General features: G+C 39.6%; 1 protein-coding gene across 1 annotated transcript; it reads right to left on the bottom strand.

Moving 5' to 3' along the window:
• Window positions 1–202: 202 nt before the first annotated feature.
• On the bottom strand, window positions 203–20,746 carry LOC122401648 (nuclear hormone receptor FTZ-F1 beta). Its single transcript, XM_043403897.1, has 8 exons — window positions 20,337–20,746; window positions 8,519–9,067; window positions 7,897–8,321; window positions 7,392–7,754; window positions 6,586–7,267; window positions 5,359–6,236; window positions 4,828–5,118; window positions 203–4,567 (listed from the first exon to the last, which is right to left on the bottom strand). The coding sequence occupies exons 2-7, from the start codon at window positions 8,856–8,858 to the stop codon at window positions 4,852–4,854; spliced, it is 2,955 nt and encodes a 984-aa protein (XP_043259832.1). The 5' UTR covers window positions 8,859–9,067; window positions 20,337–20,746; the 3' UTR covers window positions 203–4,567; window positions 4,828–4,851.
• Window positions 20,747–21,802: the final 1,056 nt, after the last annotated feature.

Genomic DNA, 21,802 nt, shown 5'->3' with positions numbered 1-21,802 from the left:
CATTTCTCTATAGTTTCAGAGATATTTTAATGGAGAAATTAAAATAGCACCTTGTATATGTAATTATTTTTATATTAATGTCTTAAAAACTATACTGTTGTTCTTTTATTATTACAAGCGTAAAATAATCTTGTAGAAGCAGAGGTTAAGAAAACAATAGTTTATAAAAATTTGTTTATTTTGTAATAATCATGTTGTATGTATAAAACTACCTTCTAATTGCGTTTAAATAGCCATCTTTCTATGTTGGAAGTATGAAATATCCTTGGATTACATTAGCGCAACCTGTCTTTTTCCGATCAACTAACTTGACAATTGAATACTTTTAACAATAATGATTTTGCAATGTACTTGTGCTGAAAATACAAGAAACGTTTGCTCGTCATTAAAAAGAAAGGAATTATAAACAATTATGCGGAATAATTTTTGCAGTAAAACAAAATTAATTCAAGTCAGTTCATCGTAAGCAATACAAAATTTGTTAACATTTTTACATCGTTTATAAATATATCCGTTGCATTGAATAATGCACCGATTAGAAAAACTATAGGCAAATATCTATAACATTATTTCTAGAGTTCGATCTCTTTCATTTTAACATGTGTGTGGGTATGCGCGTACGCGCACGTTTCTATTAGTTATTGTTACAATTTGTTGTATTTAAGCTCTTCGATTAATATATATTATAGATTCCACAGCATTATACAAATATTGTCATGATTGGCGAAAAAGTCTTGATAAATTTTTTTCTCTGTTATTATACGATTAAACATTAAGAATTTATGTATGAAGACCATATTCTTGTAACCGGAAGACTATGCATATTATATCTTGATCAAGCATCAAATTGAATACAGCAGTTAAACCAAACTCTGTGTCACAATCACAGTTATGCGAATGTCGAGTAAAGTCGATTAAGCGATCGTTGATTGAATTACAGATATTTTGCAAACGTTCATTTTTTGTTATCATACGCAAATTAGTCATCTTCTAACAAGGCGAATTATTAATTTCTTTAGAAATGTATTTCGTGCTCTTCCGTTTTAATCGATACTACGTATTCTTATTTTCTCATTCTCTCTTTCTCTTTCTCTTTCTCTCTCTCTCTCTCTCTCTCTCTCTCTCTCGCCCGTTTATTCGATCGATCGATTGCTCGGTCTTTCTTTCTTATTTATTTTCCACACACTCATTGCAACAAAATATTCTTCTTCTCTGTATTTACAGTATTATTTACTTCGTATTTCCTTAACTTTTAATCGATGCCGCCTAATTGTTGATTTAAACTTGCTTCTACTTAATTTCTGCATACAATCATTAACTGTTACTTATTTTCGAAATTAAATCCAAAGCCAAATAAACGCAGCACTAATTAAAGGTAAAAGTAATTCGATATCTTTCCTCAAAATGTTTTGCTCGATCACGAATCCTCAAGAATACTTGCTAGATTTTATTTTTCTCACTATTCAAGTTATCGATTATTGCCAGTTTATTTATATTCAACTGAATAGAAGAAAAAGAAGGTTGTTTCATTATTTTTTTCTCTACGTATATAATATGAGCATATACGACTGTTGAAAATATGTATAGAGTAATTAGATGTGCCGCATCGGTGCCATTCGCTATTATCTAAATTTCATCGAGTTTTTGATCAATTTAAAAAATGGAAGTTAAAAGCAACGATCGATCCAACATTAATTTCCTCGACAAAAAAGTTTTCCTGCATCGATGAAAAATGCGCTGATTTCGATGGTATTTTCAATTCTTGAAGCTTATCGAAGCTTCGATGAACTTTTCGCAAGTTTTTTTTTATTATTAATCTTAATCAGACTGTCGATTATTAACTCTATATAAAATATTTACATTATTTCTACTCGTTTCTTTATTTAGACCTCTTTGCTTCCACGTTGCATCACAAATTTTATGACAAAGTTTTATGAAAGGGTTAAAGTACTAAATTTTATCGAAGGCACAAATATTTCAGTTTTTATAATACTCGACTAATTACTGTGCTAGTAATACTACTTTGAACAGAAGAATTTCCCATAGATAGCTTCTAAAAATTTCGTTTCACGTTTGACGGTGCATCTACAATTTGCTGTAAAATCTTATATATTTTTCAACGTAATATACTCTTTACTTTCTCTTTAAATAATTATAATGACAGTACCAAAAGAATTTTTTTGAATAGAGACAAACTCAATTATCAAAGTTATGCTTATAATTGAACGTCGTATTTTAATTCTGTTTACTTTATAATACTTAGCAAAAACTATTTAGTAAGATTTCCTTAAAAGAAGGAGAATAAGAAACCTGTCTACTGCAAAAAAGAAACATCATATATAATTGAATAGTATAGAATTACTTTTCTTCTACAGCTTTCAAATACATTCATCCTGAATTAGATTGTTATTGAATTTGTTCCCCAGTATGCTTAAATATTGAAATTTGAAGAGTATGCAACATACTAAACGGCTAACATATTAATGCGTTCCAAATTTAAGCGTACAGAATTTGATACTTATTCGGGAAACTCGACTTAATAAACGGAACCTTGTATTATTATATGCTGCTCTATGCATACGATATGTATGCTTACACAGAGTGTCTCATTAAAAGTGACAAGCAAAGAATTCCTTTATTAAAAATTCCATTAAAAACTAACGATTTGTCGATTATTATATCGAACTGAAATCACGTAGGCATTCGTGGGAATAAGTATCGATAATTACACAACTGCAGTTGTTTATTTGACGCTTTGCGGAACAGTAGATATGATATTCCACTTGTACGAATATTTAGATTTTGATTTGAAAATTTTACAATTCATTTTGAAAAATAAGCAAATTTGTATTATTATTACTAATGGAAATGTGCTTTTCATTGTATTTAATGAATACTCTGTGTACGATGAAAGATCGATTTACTACTTTTATATAAAAAGACCTGGTATAAAAATGGGAAGACGATTCTTATAAATTACATTACAGATTAAGTATTGCGTGTTGTAACATTTTTACCAATGATTCGAAAGAGATGTAATTGTTGCTTTAATAAAAAGAATAATGCGTCGATATGACAGTCTCATTAAAGTACCAACGACAGAGATGAGTATTCTTATTTCTAAACTAGAGACTCCAGCTCCATACTGTAATTGATTTTTAATAAAAATTTGTGCATTTATTTGAATTTAAAAATTGCACCAGTATATGACTAAAGCGCAGTACTTTTTCTTTGTGTGTTTTCAAACAATTTTTCACTTACATTTGTTTGTAAAATAAATTTCTGATCACCGGTTCTAACATTCTAACTTCATTACAAAAAAAAAATACGGACTTTTAACGTAAACTTGTTAAACTGAATTTAAATCATCTTAGTCTTTCAAGAATAGAATAAACACGAAATTTTACAACAAATAAACACCACTTTTATCAAAGTTTTTTCAATTTCTTTTATAAACAAATGTTTTAAAATAAAATTTATTTACAAAAAAAACGTCGCAAGCATTTTTTGCGGTATTTAACAAAAATTTATGTTTACCAACATAACACATTTTTCATCCGTCGTTGGTGCGCCATTAAAACATTTACAGAGCACACAAAATGTATTTGTGTAACAGATAAAAACCATAATATTCCACTGATAATATGCAAGGTAGACGTTATTAACTAATAACACTGTCTAACAAATAAAAGCCATTCTTATATTTTGCAATATTTACTGGGTGACTCTTATGGAATTTCAGAGGAATTCTGATTCCTTATTCGTGTTTAGGACGAGAAACTTCACAAGGCTTACCCTGTAGTAATTGCGAAATAAAATTCGTGTTGGACAGTGTAATTATTATATGATTAACTGTTCTATAAGTAAACAATTGGTCGACTCATATTTTAAGTACACTTTCATTACCGGGATATAAGACAACATTTAGTGTCTTATTCTTAAGTAAGCGCAGAACAATACAAAATACTGGTTGTTTTATCATTATATTAATCATTAAGGGTAAAACTCTGTATTCGCCATTCATTTGAATAGATCGAATGTTATGTAATAAAATTTTGCATTTTTATGCTATTTGATACCCTCTCTCTCTCGCTCTCTCGCTCTCTCTCTCTCTCGCGCTCTCTCTCTCTCTCGCTCTCTCGCTTTCTCTCTTGCTCGCTCTCACTGTACATCGTTATTATTGTAAAAGTAAATGCTCTGCATCCCTCCTTTAATTATACTTTCAGTCTCTTATGCATAGAAATATCTATGATGAACATTTCGAGCATACCATAGGCCGCTTCGAAATTCGTGTGTTTCAAGGCAGGCTTGGATTATACAACACCTGCGTGGAAGCATTTTAATAAGAAAAAAAGAAGAAAAAAATATAGATGGAAACGTTATTTCTCATCTGCTTTTTGCATAAAGCAGATAGCCCATCTCTAATCAGTTCTATAAGAATGTAGTCCCTTCACCGAGAACTAACGTACGATGGACTATAATGTTTGTAGTTTCTTTCTAAATTTTTTCTTCTTGATTCTATAATATATCCGATTCCTTAAGCTTATGGACCCTATAAGCATGGAATCTGAAAAAAGAAAAAAAAGACCCGACCTAAAAACTTAGTTTTATAATTGTTCGTCATCTAAGTGATAATAGAAAGTTATTTAAATCGAGGAATGGTAAATATGGATTTCATGTATACGAGTAATGCTGCAATCGAATAAACGTTTACAAACTGCTATTCAGTGATTCATGAATCTTTCTTATTGTGCTATGAATCAGTCTCTAAAATATGTCCGTCTTATAAGGATACATACTGCATAATATGTTTATTAGCAAACTTACGGCATTATTAATTGTCGTGACAATTCAGTGATCTCCTCTCAACAGTTCCATTAACAAATTAAATGAGCTGCCTTCTCCTTCAGCACGTTTTGCACTTAATAATTCTTTTCCCGCCTGGCATGTTCTTTGCAAATCTGGAATTCTCAATAGCAGTTCGCCGAACTTAGCAGGCATTTCCGGGTACCTCGCTATGGTGTACTGTTGCAATGCTTGTAAAGCCTTTTCCTGGGAGGCTCTAACCTTTTCAGGTTCCTTTAGTTCACTCGTGTCCGAGGTCAACAGCACTATTACCTTCATGTAACAGAAATTTATGAGGGAACAATATAAAACTGATTAATTATGTTAACATATGTATTACAATATTTCCTCTCATAAAAATCATAGAAATTGTTTAATATTAAACTCTTCTTGGATGAAAAACTTAAAATATATGACGAATTTGTTGATTGTTTAAATTATAACCGATAAGAAATAAAATACTCTTTTAAAGAAAAAAAGGATGTTCAGTGCAATTTATTCGAAAATAATTACCTTCATTGCTACGTATTCATACTGATCGACTCTGAGCCTTCTCAGATTGTTAGTAAATGCGAGCATTCTCTCGATGCATGTCGCTAAACCAAGTTGTCTAGCCTGTTCCAAAGTAATCGACTTGCCGAGAGATACTCTAATTTCACCGGGAGTGCTCATGCTACGAAAACAACACGAGAAGAGCAGTAACTCGCACCAGGAATTAATCAGTAGACATATTTGATCGTCGATCGATATGTTTTTGAACAGCGGTAAACTCTTGCACCACTTGACTATTTTGTAAAGCCGATGATCAGCAATGTTGCAGAGATTTGAAAGAAAATCAGGATGTTGGGTCGGATTGCCATTTGTATTATTAGTCATTTGGGGACTGCTGTTGACAGGCGCACTGCGTTGTTCGTTGGTGACGCCAGGAATAGTGGAGCACGGCCTGTTATCTCTCCGAGTATTGCTGAGATTTCCATTTCCTGTGGTACCGTTCGAGGAACATTCGATACCTGGCCCACCGTCGTTTCCGGCCCCAGACCCGACGCCCAATAACATAGCATCGTTACTTCTGGCAACGTTTGTTCCTTCAGTTTTTATCCCAGACATACGATCATTATCGTTGTAGTGCCACAAGTGCTCCACATCCATGATATCCTGTAGAAGTTGCGGCACTACTTGCATCTTGTGCGAGTGATTCGAGTGATGCCTGATGGAGTAATGATGCTCGCTACCAGCTGGAGCTGGACTGCAATTTCCACTTGCAGCTAGCTTGTCGCTAGTCATACTGCACGCTGGACTACCAACGAGGCTCGCTGGAAGAGTGTAGGTACACTGATAGGTACTTCTTCCACCTCTGGTACGATCCTCCCTAATCGCCTCCAGCTTCATACCTGTTAGAGATACCGTATTTAGGCGCGAGTCCCAGCAAGTCACAGTTTTCTAATACAAGCTACGTAGTCAATGTTTTGTGTTGAGAAATAACTTTACGTCTAATAATTTTCTTTTTGATAAGTCTGCTATGTTATTTTCATAATATTTAAATACTTTTGTAACTTTCCTAATACTTAGTAAATTCATTCCCGATCGGATAATTAAAGGCATCACTTAGAAGCGGGCAATGTAATCTATCAACGAAGTTGGATGACGCGGATTCTTATGGGCTTTATATGTCAGCCAAGTAGGCCCTGGACGGGTAACAAGGGTAGGGGTAGCGAACGTGTATTAATTATCTAAACGTACCCATGTTGAGGCACTTGTCGAAACGGCAGGCTGGGCACTTCTTCCTGGTGGCGACAGTGACCGGACAGCCCGCGCCTCTAAGGCACACATAATTCTTCCGATTCTGGACGGTGCGTTTAAAGAATCCTTTGCAAGACTCGCAAGAGAAAATTCCGTAATGGAAACCGCTGATCTTGTCTCCGCAAATTGGACAGGGACTATTGATCAGCTGCTGTCTGGTGGAAATACCAGAAGGTGCCGAGGGTATTCGACAGTCTTCCTGATCGTCTGCAGTAGCATGTCCTTCGGGGGAGAGCTCGGAACCAGGCGCGGAAGGAGAATAATGATGCGCAACGGCAGCGGAGGCCGTTGCTGGTAGATGAAGCGGACTTCCTTGGGCTACTTGGTGCTGATGATGCTGCGGATGTCTTGGCTGCTGGACGGGTGAATGCGTGGGTGGACTAAGAGAACCGTAGCTGTAACAGCTGCTCGAGGCGTCTGAATTGTTTCTCGAGAGCGAATGCGATAGCGACAACGATAACGACGAGGTCGAGTTGTTGAAGCTGTGACGGGAGAGAGAAAGCGACGAAGACGGGACTGGACTTCCTGCTCCTAGAGCAGAGTGTCGAGCTGCATGGGGACTCTGCGTTGGCGAGCTAAACACGCTATACGCAGAGTGAATTGCGGAATCAGGAGACGGCACCTGAAGAGACGAATAACAAAAAAAGAAACGAATTACACATTTACCGACAACCGCTATTAATTGATCAGAGCTGTACAACTGAGAGCAAATAAGGTTCATCGATACGGTTGCACATCGATCTCACCTGCGATCTCGTGTGGCTATGCTTGGTCAAATGGTGCCTCGGATTTAACACAGGACTATGATTTGGGGTTGAGCTGTTGTAGCCACCAAGTAGGTTCCCCACGAGAAGAGGCAAATCGCTTTGTTGTGTCTGTTCGAGGCTCTCGATGTTCCGTTGTTGTTGTTGCTGTTGCTGTTGCTGCTGTTGCTGTTGCATCTGCTGACCGTGGGCCAGAGATAACCCTGTATCGTGGAAGGAACCTAGCCCGAATCCCGGACTGGACCCGAAGTCTGGCTCCGGTTTAATGAGAAACTTCTGCTCCACAGGACTGGGACTCGCGCCGCATACTTGGACACCTTCCATCGACGTCTCCTCGTGCATGTCCTACGGAAAAGATCTCAATAACAGCCATCGTAGTGGCGAAAAGGAGAACGAAACCAATGTCCAATGAAACCGTGTATATAAATCTTCTACAAAAAACTAATTAGTAATTTTATAAACAGGATCGCGCTTAAGCAGCACTTACTTGGTTCGTGATCGTGTTGGAAGACATTTCCTGGTCGGAAAGTTCTCCTTCCCACGACATCGGTCTCTCTGGCTGTTGATGAGACGTATCGTTTCCGTCGTAACAACCATTTCCATCTTCAACGTCGCCGTCGCCGATTTTCTCGCCGCTGCCCAACACGTCGCGCTTTTTTTTCGTGCGTAAATTCACCCCCCGGAAATCGATCTTGCTTATCTCGCCATCGCTATCTTCGGCGTCGTTCTCTGTCTTTTGGGCCAAGACACCGACCCCAATCCCGATGCCGATGCTGTGCGAGCCGGTGCTGGTGCCGATTCCTGTCGTCGACACAACGTTCGTGTTCCCGCAGTCCAGCACGGAACCACAGCTCGAAACTACGGACACCGTCACGCCGTTTTGCCCGGCAAGATACTTGCAGATACCCTTGCCTGGAATATTCAACAGTCATCTTCGGCTCTCTGTTTTTTTGGGGAAGATACACGCTGTTATGTATATGTATGCGACGACTTTTAACGTTCGTTTCGCGCGAGTTTGTTTTGCGTTTAAATATACGAGGCGATAGGAATAGTATGTTGGATCGTTTAAAGGTTGAAAGTAACCAGGAAAACATTGTTCGATCAATTACCGTCGTGTATGTCCTGATTGGGCGGCACATTAATCGTAGTGACGGAAACGTTCTTTCCCGTTTCCGTGGAACGAGCCGCGGTGATCGTACACGAGTGTCCGCTAGGAGTCGAGGAACAGCAGCTCGACGAGGCAGTGGCCGAAGTAGTAGTTGCCAAAGAGGAGGTAGAGGTGGTGCAGGATGCAGAGACGGAGGTGGAGTTGTCTGGAGCAGCGGAACCGCTGGACGAACAAACAGCCGCGCCGGAGTTTGTTTTCCAAGACTGCGAAGCCGGCCACCAGCCAGGACTTGGCCCCGGGCCCGGTCCTGGGCCCTCGCTGGGCCCGTTTTGCTCCGACATCCTCAGCTGCTTATCCCGTCGCACGTTCGTGACACGACTCGGACCCTCTGGATAGTCGCGAAACCCTGCGACATCTTGGGAACAACTTCTCTGGTTCAGGTAACTGGTTTCCACGATTCGTCTGTCAACTTTCGGCTTGGTCTATCTGTTTCTCACGTTTGTTCCAATTCGAGCATCGAGCATGGAACATCAAGCGACGCGATTGTGTCCTGCAACCAGAGGATCATGTCTCGTTAAAATCTTTTATCATTCACGTATAATTCTAACGCAAACATTTTTTTAGATCTAGGATTGGATCGAAACGTCGTTCTATACGGAATGTATAAGGTGAAAGAGTCAATACTAGTGTTGATTATTATTTCTAATATTCGCTATGTGCAGTGGGATAATGGAATCAGGACACTGGATTGGATCCCGCTGTTTCAGCTGTACAAGTATCGAGCCATTCAAATAGTTGTACATTTATTGTATTTTACAGATTGTTGTTCAAATTAAGGATCCTTTTAATTCTTTTAAAGATCATATACTTGGAGAACTCTACAGCATCTCGTCTGCATCTTGAACCTCCAAGTGCGAGATCTTTTACTTTACCTGTACCCTCAGTTTAACTACTTCGCGACTACGCGATATTTTTGTAACCCCGTGCTGCGGAGCGCGGATCTTTACGACATCGCTGCACCAGCCACTGCACAAGGGTCAACTATGAAATAATAATTGCAATGGAAAAATGCCAAGTTGCAACAAGACGGCATCGCAAGGAATAGTATCGTGGTTGCGCCGCCGCGCCGCATTTACCGAGTGTTCGAAAAGAGCCTGTGGAAGCGGCTGCACACATCCAAGTTCCGCTAGTGTGCGCTGACGGTCATCCCGCAAGGCCGGTCCACTTCCGGTCTCGCAGAACCACCGATTGACCTTCATGCGCAAACGTAAACGCGCTTCACATTCCCATCTTTTGTTTATAATTGATCACGCAACGCGGTATAACACACCGAGCAGGAAAAAACCGGTACAAAATCGTAACCCCTGTCCGTTACACCTACGCGACGCGTTAGCCGTGTTAGTTAATTATTATTTCCAGAGGACAGCGGAACTCTGTTACGACCAAGTGACTTTTACGATCTACAACTATGTTGTTCCGTCGACTACGCTTCAAAGAAGTAGGAAAATTGCAGCAAACAACGCGATCACTGGGGAATTTTTCAGTACATCCCGCTATATTTTAGTGTTAACATGGCACTGCTCTGTACTTTCGAAAACTAAAATCGAGCAGTGGTTGCATAGGATAAAGTAGCAAAAAATGTTGACCTTGGCAACATACTTCAAAATTATTGATAATTGGTAGGGATTTGTTAGCGTTATCGCGTAAGCATTTTATGTTTTTTTTTTTTCAAGGTCATTGGGACTCGAGTGCTCGTTTTTATTATTTTCCCCGTTATACGCGCATTCAAATGTACTACGTAGGTATGTACAGTATGCCTGCGACGAGGAAACACTTTTCTGCAGACAGGCGAGCTGCCTGCCGTGAAGATTAACGACCTTCGCAATCGTACACAGAAATCATATCCAAAGCTTTCTCCCTTTTGACAAGTATATTCCGAACAATTCACAAAAATCCAAACATTCGCGGAGATTCTCAAGACGCTTGAAACAAAATCAGAGGGTCTTGAAACTTTGCTTACAACGGAGGATTTCAGTTCCCCTTATCGATTTAAAGAGCGTTATCTCTCGATGAAGTTGAAAGATCGAGAAGAAAATTGATCCAAGAAATGCCAGGGAAAGAAAGAGATACTGTCTTATGGCCTCGCTAATAACCATTAGGTAGATCATTCTGTACACGAGTCGAGACGTTTCGAGTACAATTTATCTAAAATTAAATGTTCTCGAATTCTTGTTTCGTTCAAAGCTCAAGATAAATCAGCCAGTCGAACGATGCAACCTAATAAACAATTTTATTGAAATCGTATGTATGTGAGTATGATTTTCGGTTGGGATAACGTTACAAATTACTCGAACCCTTTACGCGAATAAATTGGTTAAAAAGTTGCAACGAGAACTGTTCGCGAGTGGGCATAATTATACGAACATCAAGCGTCGTGCAGCTGTATTGCTCTGTTCTCCCGGAGGTTTGTAGAGGCCACGACGTTGGTAGCTACAACTACGGCTGCGACGCCGCGCCGCGCCGACGGTAAGGTCAAGGCCCTCTGCAACCGCCCTACCCAACTCCGATGTATATACCTTCGAAGTCACGTGACGCGACTCAAGGTCTTTTCTCCCTACTCTGATCCAGCACACCGGCCACGCCACGCCACGCCATGCCACGCCACGCCACGCCATGCATGCCATCCGCCACAATGCACCTAGATCGCTCTTTTTCGTGTGCGTGGACAAATGTAGGCTTCGCGCTTTGCTTTCTTCGGAAACTCCACAAACCATTTCCACGTACGATTCTTTCACATGGTTCGAGGTTGGAGGTAACTTTAACCACCCAACATCACCTCTACGTATCAATTGATTCGAACGTTGGCTCTCGTAATTAATCGAGATTGTCTAGAAATCATTTATAAATATCGCTACGTCCGGGACAATTACGAAATTCATCTTGGGTCTCCGGGTATATCGAAACGTGTTACGAATAGCTACAGGTCAACGACATCGCTCAACGGCAAGCTGCATTAACTCGATAATGGAAAGAATAAAACGATTTCGAAAAGTGACAATGTTACGGCTCACATCGTTGTTTATGGGCGCAAAAATTATTCAATGTATTCAACGATTCGCAGTTTCAAGCGTGACGGGTGAATCTTGATCGAGATAGAATTCTATGCTAACGATATCGATGTTTTAATCGTTTGCAGTTAGAAACGATTTGTCTCGAATTTTATCGGATCGAAGAGAACCTATAGCTATGAAAAGAATTATGTATTCGATGGGCAGTGTTCTAATGGCTAATAACGTGGGAAGCGTATCGATATCGATATCTCGCAGGTCATTCCGTTCTCATTAGGCGACGTGTGACGGTGTGAATCTTCATTGTAAGAAAAAGAAGCGGTTCATCTGTTTAAACTCAAATAAATTAAAATTAAACGACAATTTCATTTCGTTGCTTGAATATTTGTTCAAGCCTCATATTAATACACGTTTCAAGAAAATTTTACCCAACTCTGTTTTTCATCATTAGTGTCACACAACAGAATTATACTTTATCGGAAAATGATTTTTGTTTGTTTCAGTGTATATACCTATTTTCTACTCATCTGTCGCGCGATGCTATTATGTACATGCCTTGATAGTAGGTGTAGGCATGGCAGGTGACGCGGAAGAGGGATCGATGACCTTACGAGTACACGCCGGCTCTATTTTGAGCGTGTTGTATACAGTGTGTTTCATGAAACTCGGTCAGGCTATAACGTCGACACGATTTCAGGGATGAAAACAGATAAGGCTACTTTCTCAGAAAATGGAGGAAATTTTTAGAAATAATCAAGCACCATAATGACACCAATATGGATACTGGTTACTATTTAAACCTCATCCGCAACACGCTCTTCTAAGTGTTTTAATTTCTCGATTCTATATTCAAAACATCAATTGATATTTTAAATAAACTTAAAGCACATTAAACGCGCCAATAATTAGTGTGACGTTCGACTCTCGAAGGCAGCTGCAATGTCGGCAAAACAGAAGGTGGCAATATGGATTACTTTATTTCTTTTGAAAAACACACACATTAGAAACGCTAAAAGTACATTAATTAGAGATGGAAATCAATTCAAAATGGTTTTGGAAACATTTACTCGTGTCGTTCGTTAATTTTTCACATCACCAATGTTCCTAATATTTTTTATGTATCACATAACCGTTTATAAATGTATCGTTGATGTTTTTAAAGTATCAGTCACGGGTTAGGAGATAAGACTGATTTATGTATGCGATACGTATACGATCTGCACAGTTACATATACAATACCTACGATCTTTGAGACCATTTACCATTTTCCCTTCAGCAGCAGTGAACAATTTACTTCTCAAGATTCTTCACTTTTACCAATATCAGATACTTTCACAAATATTTTATTGTACGTCAGGGGACGGTCACCATCGGTATTTATAATTTTTGAGTGGTTGGTCAGACCCTAAAGATTTTAATTATCAAATAAAGCGTGTTTCGTAGAAAGACCCGCGTATCAGCCATTGCGAGAGGTCGTTTCCACTAGGAAACGGTCTCCACTTTCTAAAACGATATTAACGGAAGATAAATGAACGTAACAGACATCAGACTCTGCTATCAAGTACCGACAAAAATTAATCGTACACTTTGTTTATTTTATACATAGTTTGGAAACGGCACAAAGAGGGGACGTTGTCTAAAAATTCTTCCGCGTTGTTTGCGTGTCGCGGATTTTCTTACTTTTTCCACGACCGACCGATATCCGCACCTAGTACGTAATATTAGTTCGTACGGCCGTCCATTGCACGGTGAATATGCGTAGGTATTCCATGGAAGCTTTCCTTGTTTCCACCGTTGCATACATAGGTACGAAAAATACTCGCTTCGATGTAAAATCTTTCTCTCTTTGTTTCGCTTACAAGGTAGACGCCAGTTTTCCTTTCACCCAGGCCAGTGGGCCTGAGCAGACCCAACCGTGCATACGTGTAATATCTCATCAATGTATTCACGTAACTTCACACGCGTGATTCTGTAACTGTACGCGGTTACGAATATGCTACACCGTATTCATTGAGAAGGACAATAAAAAACGTATTATATTCAAAATGTATATCTTAATTTTATTTTCGTAGCGACGTTTTTCTTTCCAATTATGTAATAAGCGACAAAGAACCGGGAACGCCGTTAACGCTTACATAAAATAAGTAGACAAGCGTGGCGATAAACTTTTTCGTTGTGTCACTGGCTCGGGGGACTAGGGACGGCAACAGAATGAAAATTCGCGGTTAGCGAAATTCAATCTGTTCTTATCTACCCCTCGGCGCGAGGTTTACACTGGAAACAAGATTGGGAATAGTAAAAGCAACCGGGACACAATGAAATTGAGTCAGATATAGTTAATAGGCGATCGTTGGTAACTCATTAGTAACCTGAAACACCCTCGGTCGCGTCTTGGAGATAACGCCGTGGCTCGCTCTCGAAGGCGCAAAGTTCCAGGAACTGGCGGGGGATAAGTTTGTGACAGAACGAAAGGTGAAAATCGTGACACGATGGAAGGAGTTACCGTATTTATTAACGAGTATGCAAAAAGTATCAAGAATGTTCCTTTTTCATTTGCCGGATATGACACCTTATACGAGCCAACCTGTACGTATATATCTACACGTCGGTCGGGGATACTCAGTGGTCTGGTCTGGGTGTCAATTAAAATTATTATAGCCGGTCGAGGGACATTTTTGAGCAGCATCGAAAACCGGTTCGGTCCTGGACCGGCTGCAACAGGCAGCTACCGTCTCCTATAGACACTGCCCGCATTTTGTTTTCGCCTGCCCCAACGAGATCGCGTCGGGATTGGTTCTGCGCTCAGATAACAGTACCATTCGCGATAGAAAACAATCGATTGCCAGCGAGGCTGTCGTTCCTTTCGATGCCGTGGATCGAAATTCTCATAACGCGACAAACTCCCGTGTCGACGTTGCAGGATACATATTTATACTCGCTTACGATCGAGACATAACCTCCTTTTTGTTTTTATTCCCTATAATGGACAATTATCTTAAAGCGTCTTTAATACGATGATTCGATGATCGATAATAAATGTGAGCATTTTAATCACCAAATAGAACCCTATTAAAGTCGAGAGTAGCATTGTAGATACGTGCAAAGGCGAGCGGGTATCCCTACTCTTCCACTCGGCCTCTCGCAGCTACGCCAAGTGGTTCTCAATATATTTCTTATAATCGACGTCTTCTACGTGTTATTCGAGTATTTTTAAATATTTTTTATTTTTGGCATTACTTGTTGTTACCTATCGTTTTAAGTGACATTTTCAAGACCGTACGAGATTTCTAAGGCAACGTTAAACATAGATCGATGCACGGTGTTCGGTGGTACGGAGAGTCAGCGCGTGCCAAGAAATAGTAGTGGGACGAAGAGGAATATGTGACCTGTGGATGCCTACGATACCGCTCGCTGTCGATCGTAATGTCGTTACGTTTAATAGAAATCGAACTTAATCCCAACGATAAGCATTGGTAACAATAAACTAGTAACTATTAAGAGATTAATGTACGACGTATTGCCTAATGCAGCATTTCGATCTCCGAATGACAGAACCGAAAGACAATCAAGTTTCCTTAAAATCAGCATAGTTACAGAATGTTGATATCTAGCAACATTGGCAACAATGAACGCTAGTAATTATTAAGAGGTTAATGTACAACGTATTGCCTAATGCAGCATTCCGATACGTGTATCCCAGAATGACAGAACCAAAAGACCTGTGATCGAGCCTACCGATATTATTTATAGAAAAATTAAGTTGAACGCAGAGTTTTGTCGCAGATACGCGTACCGATCATCTTACTTAACTCGTCGCAAACTTGTTTTATTCGACGACCTTTAGAATGCAATGTTCGCGTATTTACAACAGCTACAGTAATTCTAGATCAAAGCCTTGAATTAAACTGTTTTCCACTGCGTGTTAGAATGGAGCGCGAGATATTTTTTTTTAGAACAGGACAGAGTTGCATACACATGCGGTGAGTCGGTCCCCGAGTATGCACACGTTTTCTTATACGAACTGCACGCTCGTAACTTCTCAGGTCTTGCACTCTCGCGATACCGTGGGCACGCACCGAGCGAGCGATGTCGGTTTTTCTGTTCGAAAGGTTTGTTGATACGAACACACTCGGTACTTGCGTATCAACGTTTATATTTATGTATCTTGTTTATCTTAACGTTAATTACCACGCGTTGCAAACTTTGTACGCGAAAATATTTCGTTAACACCACGAACGATAAATGTCAATTCGTTTGAACATTTTTCTACTCGTTTCTACGCTTGAGATAATTGCGTCGATTCGACGATGGGTTAGATGAAACGTGAATAAACGTGTAATCGAGAAGACGTCGAGTTTGGAAAGATTCGTTCAAGAGGGACAGGAGGAAGAAGAGAGGAAGATCGTTGTTGAGTAGGAACGACGAACGATCGAGGTGCGGTCGGGCCGGGCCGGGTCAGTACGTCGAGAAAGGTTCATCAATATTCATAAGTCGCACTAGGCCTATCCGTGTCTCAAGGATCTAGGGAGTTTCCACTACACACTCTTTCTCCCTGTCTCTTTTTTTTTCTCTCTTTTCACGTGCAGAGTGTGGGACTGCATATGCACGACTTGAGACATTCACGCGACATACAATTCTCTACGTAACGTGCACATGTGCTCGCCTAGTTATTTACGTTACATTCTACCTGTACATTGTCATATCGCATTACTATTTTTTCTATTACCGTGTGCTGCACGTATGCGGTGAGCCCAAAGCAAAAGAGCATTCGAATATCTTATTCCACCAAACTTGATGGAAGAATTAAATAAATAAAGTCAAACGACCCGCGATCTAGATACATAGAAATAAGGCATGATTTTTCTATCGATGAAGTGTTACTAAAACTCAGGACCTTGTCTCCGAACCCCAGCGGGTGTCGACCAAACTAAATTATAACCTATGTTTATCAAAACTTATTCAAATATGGCGCCAAGTTTCTTCACACACCCTATATGTATACATACCTACTTCAACGACGTTTCTTCGTTCGTATACGCGCACATACTACACGCAATTTGCGTTGCACGTACATGCGTGTCAGTCGTATATGCACGTGTAATGTATACATTCTGCGGTCGTGATAAGATCAAGAAGCTTGCGCAATCTCGAGTAGCGATTACCACGAGAGGCAGTGTCGTGGACGGACAGACAGACCCGTCGCCGCCAATGCTCACGGCTTTTACCTGCATATTCCGCTCGGCTTCGACTAATGACAACAACCACTTATTACCTTTGAAACAACACTTCTCATCATAAATACCTTTTATCATATTCCATGGAAAAAATATCTCTCGAATTTTGTTAGGTTATGTTAATGTCTAGCGACATACAACCAGTAACAAAACGACGTTAATTTCGTCCCATTCTAGAATAAACGTTATGGGACCTTTATCGATAAATATGTGATGCCTACGCTGTTAAAGGGTTTTATAAAACGTCAGACTGAAACATAGAGCCCGCCCTTTTTCTAACAAATATTGTCTGCAGCTCTGACTACATTTCTTGCCGCCAGTAACATTAAAGTACGACAGTATTTATATCAGCTTCTTCCTGAACGCTATTGTTGGTTCCCTGCCTGATTTCTAATGATTAAAAAATATTAATATAGGACAACGTAAATACAATAATACACACCGATCGACGACTACTCTGTGACTGACTACGCAATTTCCGCGTTTTGATACAGTCGGTTATGTGTAAACTTTATACCGACAGGTGTCGCCCAAAATAAATTATAACAGAGTTGTTATCAACCAAGGATAACTTGAAACTTTTTTCTCTGTTACTAAATACGTTTGTAAAAACAGTATTTTTCAAGCAAGAGTTTTTAAATTAGAATATACCCCGTACTAAAAATCCTAAACCAAAGGATGAATCAGTGGATCTAAGGGAGTGGTTGTTGTATAATTACCCCAGAGTATTTATGATTTAAATACGATTGAAAATATGTGACACGAATTAAAAGATCAGATTCAACAAACCGTCCGGATTCTATTACATATCAAAATAAGGAGTAAATTAAATAAGAAATAGTAATAGTAAGTAAATGATTATAAAGAAAAACACGTCTAATCGATCTAGTGATTCATACGTATAAACTACGTTCTGAAAAGAAAATGAGATAGTAGAATAAAAATAGTGGGACCTTCGACAAGATAAAACAACTGATAAATCTATATAAAAACTGTTAGCTTTTCTGAAAGTGAACTGTTATTTTACTGCTTTGTACTATCGTTTGTTGCTTTTACTGTTTCCAGGTGTTAAATATCGATAAGGTAAATTGACTAAATACTGATTTCCATCGATCAACTTGAATTTCAATTTAGTTCGATGCGTCTCGTAGGTAAAATGTCGGACTTTCGTTCGGTTTGAAGTTCCTGGATCAGAGATAACGCGTCTACGTGCTAGATTCCGTGTTCGACCTTCGATTTGATAACGTCAGGATAACGTTTCGACGAGAATGCATTTATCGTTGCAACTAAATGATCTAACATGGTTGTAATTTGTCTGGGAATAAAAATGAAACGACGTATTATCGTTTCTTGAACACGTAGAAGAGTGAAACTTTGGTAGTATGTTAAAATTTGTCGTACACGGGACACGAACACGAGCACGGGCACAGGACACGGACACGTGTTTAACGACGAGATAATTCGTCGACTCTGTTTAACGCGTTCCGTGCCAAGCCCTTTTTGCCTGACTTGTCGTTCAGGCCATTTGATATTTCGACTAAAGATTGATATATTATCACACAATGTCTCATTATATCGTCAATCGATAAGCAGTTACCTTGATTAGAGTAGTTATCCTGTCGTGTACCACTTGTGGTACACTTGGCGCTGCGATCAGTTTGATTGTAAAAGTCAGTCTGTTCGAAACATTTCGACTAGTACAGAACTTGCTGCATTCGAATTTGTTTTAAATAATAGAGACGGCTATTGTCAGAAAAAAAGGATATGATATTGCAAAACCGAAACTTGTGATTGATTACAATGAAGCCAAGAGTTCCGTTGACATTTCTAATCAAATGATAGCATACAGTAGTTCACTACGCAAAACTGTCAAATGGTATAAAAAAGTAGCATTTGAGCTTCTCTCAAACACATCAGTTGTAAATGCTTGGATATTATATAATACTCAGCAACGGAATCCTATATCAATAGTAGAATTTCGAAAACGATTAGCCAATTATTTGTGTTACTGTGAGGATGAAAACAACAACTCGTCTTCTGAAATTGCGTCAAACTCTAGAAAACAACATGAAATTAAAAAGCAAGAGGGCAAAGCGAAGACAGCTAGACAACGTTGCAGTTCTTGCTATAAACAAAATGCTTTTATGTATCTCTTGCTTTAACAAAATCAACCATTACATGTAATTATTAATTATTGTAAATATAACAATTGAACAAACGTATGTGCTTTGTTCTATACTGCATTTTGTATAATGTCTCAATCTTTTAGTAGAAATATTTTTTTACAGAATTAAATTTGTCATGAACATATATTTTCAGTGCATTTAATAAATATGTCTGAGTGTACCACCGGTGGTACACGTGGCCTGAAGATCAAGTTTAACGTGCACCACCGGTGGTACACGTGGCACGGAACGTGTTAACGGGTTCGCTCGGAAGACGAAACGTCCATATGCAGGCAGAGAAAGAAGTTGATGCGAGCGATCGAAGAAAATCTCCCAGGCACAAACATCCTGCGTTGAGGAGCACTGATTTGCAGTGTATGTATATCGTGTATTAGTTCGATGGTAGGGATGGAGGTGAAGGGTGTAAGAGGAGGACGCGGAGGGGCTCAAGGCCGGTCACGCTGTCAAGCCAGAAAGCCTGCGCGCCGAAATATCAACATGACTGTTCAACTCGGTTAGCATCGCTTGTTGCTTGCTCCCGATTACCTCGCCACGTTCGCAAACGCGTCCGTTTACGTCGCGTTTCTTTGTGTTCCGAACATATATCGCTAAATCATGAAAAATTTGTGTCGTACCGTACTATCATTTTTATGTCCAACGAAAAGTAGATGCGGCCGGTAGCAGCAGCAGCGAACAGTAAACGCAAAGTACAGAAAGGGAGAGGAAATTGACTTTCGGACAGGTGGTACAACTACGGAGGCTGACAGCTGATAGTTCGTGACTCTCGTATTGAGGGAGGTTACGAAACTCGTTACCACGAGAAAGGCTACGACACGGTCTTTCAGGAAAGAAGCGGAATACGTTGGTGTGCAAGCGTGCATGTGCAAGTGCCTCGGCGGCTCGCGGACGAGAAAGAGAAAGAGAAAGAGGAAGGAGATAGAGAGACAAAAGGGAGAGACGCTGAAAGCGGAGATAGATTCTACCGATTTACAACCGATCGAGTTCCCGATCGAAATTCCACGTTCCGTTCGGTTATCGAGGTATCGCGAGTTCCGAGTGTCCGATAAAACTTGAGAACGGTTTTCCATCGGTCGGGAAACGTTCACGGAAAAAGGAGCAAAAGAAAAGAAAGAAAAAAAAAGAGGGAGACGCGGGAAGAAGTGGGAGGCAAGGCAGGAGAGAAGAGAGAAAGAGAACGATACAAGGAAAGGGGATAACGAGGAAAAGGAGGAGCGAGTCGAGGGGTCATCGGGAAACATAACCTCTGTACGCGCAACGTTCGTGTACTCGAGCAACCGATTTTAGACATTATCATCGTTTTTTCTCTACTTCCGTGCGTCATGTTTGTTACCTTATGTTCTGTGCGATACGACGACCGCGACAAAGATCATCCGAATTTTTCGTATTCGAAGGCAGCGTCTGGGACACGACACTCTTGACAGTTTTCCACGGCGATGTACGTTGCTGGTACAGTTTTTTCGTTGACACACGAGGGTGGACAGGCCGATAGATCACAACACTATCGACACTTTCAATACGCGACACTACGGTAGACTAGTGATCGGGCGTCTTCGGACGGAGTAACAGGCACCCGAAAGAGCTTGGCACACCTTCGCGTCACGTTACAACGAGTTACAACAAGCCACAGGCAGCTACAGGCACGGGCTACCTCGAACTCTCTGTCTCCGTCTCCGTCTCAGTCTTCGTCTTCGTCTTCGTCTCCGTCTCCGCTGTTGACTGGTGGCTACCTCACACCACAACCTCCTCTCGTACCTGTGTCTCTCTTTCTCTCTTTTTCTCTTTCTATACTCGTGTGCGGAGCCAGTGCCACTAGTACAGTGCATCGCCACCAGATGGTCGACATTGGCGCACGTCGATGTATATTAATATAACGAATCTGGACGAAATTGATTTGAAACGATACTTGAAAAATAATTTTCAAACAGAAACTAAACAGGATTCTCTTAACTAACTTTTCTCTATCGTTTTACTCATCGAATTAACGAAAACGGTGTAGTATAGAAAAGTAATAACGAATGTATTTAACGAGATAATGGATATTTCGGCATTTGAATACATTCTTCTTTAAACGAGAATATAATTTAATTTTCTTATTTAATTATCGATGTGACGAAAAGGTTGAGATATCTCCTTTAGAATCCTTTAATGATAATAGCAATTATTTCTTTTACACTTTTAAAACCGTTTGATATTCTACGCGTTGTACATATCAATGTATAATTCGAGCAAGTACACGATTGTAGTTCAGTGGCGGTCCGTTCACGCAAAAATATTAAAACCGAACTCCTGACCGAGTACGTAGATCCATGGGGCAAGATAAAACGAACCACATACTAATTTAAATAAAATTAATTATTCAACAATAAATTAAAGATAATGTACTAATTTTCTTTGCTCTAAAAACTTTATTTGTTAATTATTGAAACAAACAAATCGCATTGATCTTTCAGTACAGCGAACGTACAATTTAATCCAACCAAAGCATTGCCACTAAATCGAATGTGTACATACTAGATTCTCGTTGGTCGACTACGCTTTCGGAATACTATTATACATACCTAACTGTTACTAGTTATTTTCTTCTGTTCATAAACTCGAATAAATTGCATGTTTTCCACTAGAAAAATTTTGTTTTAACCATATTTTAATAACATTATATTTAAGTTGGACGATCGTGTCTTTCCACAGACGTTTATGCAACGTCGCCATAACTAGAAACGAACTCACACATGGTTATGTTACTGTTAATATGGAACGTTCAAATATACAGGATACAGGACGTATCAAGGATACATT

The sequence above is a fragment of the Colletes gigas genome, unplaced genomic scaffold, assembly GCF_013123115.1.
Source record: "Colletes gigas isolate AHSC1104 unplaced genomic scaffold, ASM1312311v1 Colletes_gigas_Sc00026, whole genome shotgun sequence".
Taxonomy (NCBI): Eukaryota; Metazoa; Arthropoda; class Insecta; order Hymenoptera; family Colletidae; genus Colletes; species Colletes gigas.
This window is presented reverse-complemented; position numbering and strand designations above follow the sequence as displayed.

Coding starts and splice junctions, on each gene's coding strand:
- LOC122401648 (XM_043403897.1), bottom strand. CDS start 8,858: ATGTCGGAGCAAAACGGGCCCAGCGAGGGCCCAGGACCGGGCCCGGGG. Junction 7,268..7,391: donor ATAGCCACACGAGATCGCAG/GTGAGATCGATG, acceptor TCGTCTCTTCAG/GTGCCGTCTCCTGATTCCGC. Junction 5,119..5,358: donor ATGAATACGTAGCAATGAAG/GTAATTATTTTC, acceptor TGTTACATGAAG/GTAATAGTGCTGTTGACCTC.